Source organism: Silurus aristotelis (genome assembly GCF_946808225.1).
Source record: "Silurus aristotelis genome assembly, contig: scaffold_223, whole genome shotgun sequence".
Taxonomy (NCBI): Eukaryota; Metazoa; Chordata; class Actinopteri; order Siluriformes; family Siluridae; genus Silurus; species Silurus aristotelis.
Genome location: NW_028148998.1, coordinates 12,865 through 17,000, shown reverse-complemented (window position 1 = coordinate 17,000; position 4,136 = coordinate 12,865). Strand labels below are relative to the sequence as shown.

The window sequence follows — 4,136 nt, the reverse complement described above, 5'->3', positions numbered from 1 at the left end:
ATTCTGAACGAGTCTTCAATGTGACTCAGAAGAACGATTCGTCTCTAAGAGTGATTCTTTATTTTCTAATTTCATTTTTATTAATGAGATTCAAAGAACCGAGTCACTAAAATGATCCGATCTTCCCATCACTTTTACAGCAAAGGCGTGTTGATACTAGAAGCTCCGCCTCTCTGGTTGCGTCCGCATCCCTGATTGGTGCAGCAAAATCTCTTTTTCTGGTGACTGACATCAAGACTGCTTGTGGATCTTTTTCGAAATATTTAATAAAAACACACTTTATATACAAAAAACAAGTAAGTTTCTATTACTGATTTTACTTTATTTATGCTGATTATTTCCCTGTAATATAACATTCCCAATGTATTATCTATACTGTAGAATTGTCTGTCATGTGATTTGATCACATTTGATCCATGTAAATCTCTGTAAACAAAATCAACATGTGATAAACTGCACAGGAAAATCTAGTGTTCTATCTCAATCTTTTTCTTTCTTTTCCACAGAAATGCTTTAAATGCTTTATGTATTAAAAACCAGCTTCTGCCTTCAGTGTGTAAGAGAGTAAAAGCACATTATTACTGCATGATACAATTCTGTCAAATCAATTTGATCTCAGCATAAATCACCAATGTAAACATTCTAATCAACCTACATGTGTCAGGTAGGTACATGTGTGATAACAGTCAGGAGTTTGAGTCTGGAAAAACTGTGTGCTTGTGTGTCAGTTGTCAAATCTCCTCTCCCAGGAAATCAAACCCAGACCATCCTGAGAGCAAAGAGATCTGCATCAGAACATGCCCCCACCCAGTGCTGCTAAAAAGCCTCGACTTGATGCTGCAGCTCACAAACACACAAAACAATCCCTCATCACTAGTGCATTAAAAACACTGCAGCATTCCTGTGATGATGTTTTATCTCCAAACTGGATTGATGCACTACTTAAAGGGAAATGTGAACTTCCTTCTCTGACAGATCAAGAAAAATCTCTCATTTCCAAGTTTAGTGTAAACGAGGTCAGTGATTATCTTCTGTTTTATTTAGTGTGCATTCAATTCACACGCATGCATTTTATTTAGTGTACATGCAATTCTTTATCTGTGGATTTGAGTTTTCTCTTTTTCAATAGTCAATCCAGAATTCACTGTTCCTGATGTTCTGAAATTGAACAGTAGATTTGATTTGTCATGTAAAAACTTTACTCCAGGTTTTGGTTTATGCAAATTCTAGTAGTTTTTCTAAACCTAATCTACAGTCAAGTCTTAACTCCCTAATATTTATTTTTCATGCATGACTTGAATACATGTTTGATTTAGTTGGATGTTGGTTGATCTTTTTCTTCCGTCTCATTTAGTCGTTAGCAGAGACGTTTCTGAAAGTGGTTTTGGAGAAGATCAAGGTGGAGAAAGAGTCTATGGGACATGAACTCCTGCAGTCTCTCTGTAGGGTTTATGTGGGATTGTGTTAAAAAAGAGGAGACTCTCATAAAGCACATGCTCTCGCCTACAGACTTCTTAAAGAAGGTGAGATTATATTGACATGTCATTATATATTTACTAAAAATGATCTGGACAGTGATATAAATAAGGCAATTGTGTTTTGTTTTTGGTTTTTATTTCTTCCTATACAGTGTATTTTAAATCTGTGGTATCGTTTTGTTTCCTTTGCAGACTCTTCTGAAGCCCCAAAACTGATAATGGTCATGGTGACAGCATGGCCAAGTGTTTTTTCCCATAACAGCCCTTTATGCAGAGCCGTTCACATCGTGTGTACGGAAAGATTTATTACTTGCTCAGCAAGTAATAAATCATGTGTTTTACTGCACACTTAATCTACTTTTCATTTCCAATGTCCATCTGATCTATGGAGCAAATTCATTATAAATTCATGTTGAATTAAATTAATAAGTATTTAATTACTTACTTCAAAATTCAAGCTAAAAGTGTTACAGGACACTTTCTTTTTTTATTAATAAAATCTTATCTTTATAAATAAGAATGCCTTAAACTGCACTTAACTCCAGCGTTAATGATGCTGTTTATGACAAAAATGATCAGATCAGTGCAATAAAGATGCAAGCAAATAAATCTGTTTCATAATATACTAATAAAGGAAGTGATATAGAACCATGTGACACTGTGCTCACTACTGAATAAACAAACTAACTTTGTGCCTCAAATAACACACTCATGTAGTATTCTAGATCATTATTTACCCCTGTTACTGTCTGATACATAAACCCTTCAGTAACGCTGTGTGCTATTTTGCATGTGTATTTAAAATCTTGGGGTCATTTGGAGGTCATTTTCTAGGACTCCTCCTTACATAAGAGTAATAAATGGAGGTTATAAAAAGAGCAGAATGCACAGTTAGAGCTCCACCTCAGTATTTCAATCATCTGCACTTGTGATTGCTTGTGACCTTACAGTTATGATCATATTATTGTAAACATTGTTTCATTGATCTGGGTTTTAAATAAATGATGTATTTTTTGCTAGGAGCCTCCTGGAGACCCCTACAGAGCCATCACCAGCACACTGAAGGCTCTTCTGAAAGACAAAAGTCTGACATTCCAGAAGAGCAGGTGGTATGGTGATGATCTCTGTCCTGCTGCCTGGGACTACGTATTCAGCCTGGACCTTCTCTGTGCACAACTGGGCTGGATTTGGAGCGTCTCCCATGTTATACTGTACTGAATGTGAAACTGCTTCAACTTGTTTAATTCTCATCTTTCTAGATTTTTAAACATTAGATAAATTGCAAACCGGCAAATGTGAGACTCATATGAGACAGTGTGTGTGTGTGTCCCAGTGTGTGTGTCCCAAATACTGCAAATTTTCCATTTTTGTTGCATAAACTTACAATTGATGGTATTCTATTACTGTCACAAAAACACTTAATATGTCTAATTTTTCTATTCATCAGAAAAAGTGTGTGGCTCATCTTGAATACTTTGCTGAAACAAACACAAACAGAGGAAACAAAGTTCAGAAACGTCTCTGTAGCAGCAATTTTCAGGCTACTTGGTAAGTTTCCTGTGAATCCTGTTTTAAAGCATCATCTCACATTATTTCTGGATTCTTCTGTTTTTCACTCATGTTCTTTATCTCAATCAGGGCGACTTGGCCAAAATGGTCTTAAGGAGAACGTGACAGCATCAGTGGAGGATCTGGTGAAAAGCATAACTGAGTTCAGGGGACAAAAAGGTATCACTAAAGGATCAACTGAACAAGTCCTTTATCAATCTTTATCTTTATTCTCTGATTTTTAGTTCTCTATCAACAGGAAAGTGCTTCAGCAAGTCCTAATTTTATGATGGATTTTGTGTGCAGATTTGCCGTGGGAGGTGCAGCTCGCAGTGGTTTATGCCACTCATGATCTGGCACCCAGCAGCCCCAAAGTCCCTCTGAACGCTTTAGAATCGTGGAAGAAAGACCTCACAAAGCCGTTCCTCCAGCCGTCCCCAAGTGCCTGAAGCAGATCAGCTTCCTCTGTTCTCACCTAAAGTCAAGAAAAATTATTACATTCAATAATGTTTAATAGATTTTATTTTTTTTGTACATAAAGAAATAAAATACATAATAGATCTGCACAGTGTTATTGATTGTCTCTTTACAGTTTCGGGTCGTGCGTTTCACACCCAATCATCTGCCTTCAGTCCCAATCATCCTCTTAAGAACATCAATATGAGGCCACAGCTGTAGACACCATCATTATTATACAGCATAGAATACATGCAGTATAACAGAGCACATACAGATTCTTGTGCATTTTCCCTGCATTACAGTTTTCCTGGTGTTTTGAAATGAAGTCAAATTGTGTGTTTTTGTACAGATTCTACAAAGAAAATGCAAAAGTATAAATGGCTCAAGAAAAAACGTAACTGTTGTGATCTGTTTGGGTTGACCTTTATATAATGTCCTTTATACTGAAAAAACCTTCAAAATGAGCGTGTTAATAACACGTTAAACCAAATTCATTTTAACAGCACTAATATTATTAATGCACAATTAATGCAGCACGCATTTCTTCATTTTTATTAAAATAGTATTATATTATATATAGTATATAACTAAAATTAGTTATATTTTTATCATGCCCCAACAAACACTTAAATCTTGGAGAGGTTTTCCATA

At 35.9% G+C, this 4,136-nt stretch overlaps 1 protein-coding gene across 1 annotated transcript; it reads left to right on the top strand.

Annotated features, from left to right (window-relative positions):
* Positions 1 to 1,451: 1,451 nt before the first annotated feature.
* Positions 1,452 to 3,512, top strand: LOC310723092 (uncharacterized protein; the record flags this gene model as incomplete). Its single annotated transcript, XM_083570923.1, has 5 exons — positions 1,452 to 1,523; positions 2,499 to 2,584; positions 2,926 to 3,026; positions 3,117 to 3,206; positions 3,333 to 3,512. 5 exons carry the CDS (start codon positions 1,452 to 1,454, stop codon positions 3,473 to 3,475), a joined length of 492 nt encoding a protein of 163 aa, XP_083427049.1. The 3' UTR covers positions 3,476 to 3,512.
* Between the last annotated feature and the right edge of the window lie 624 nt (positions 3,513 to 4,136).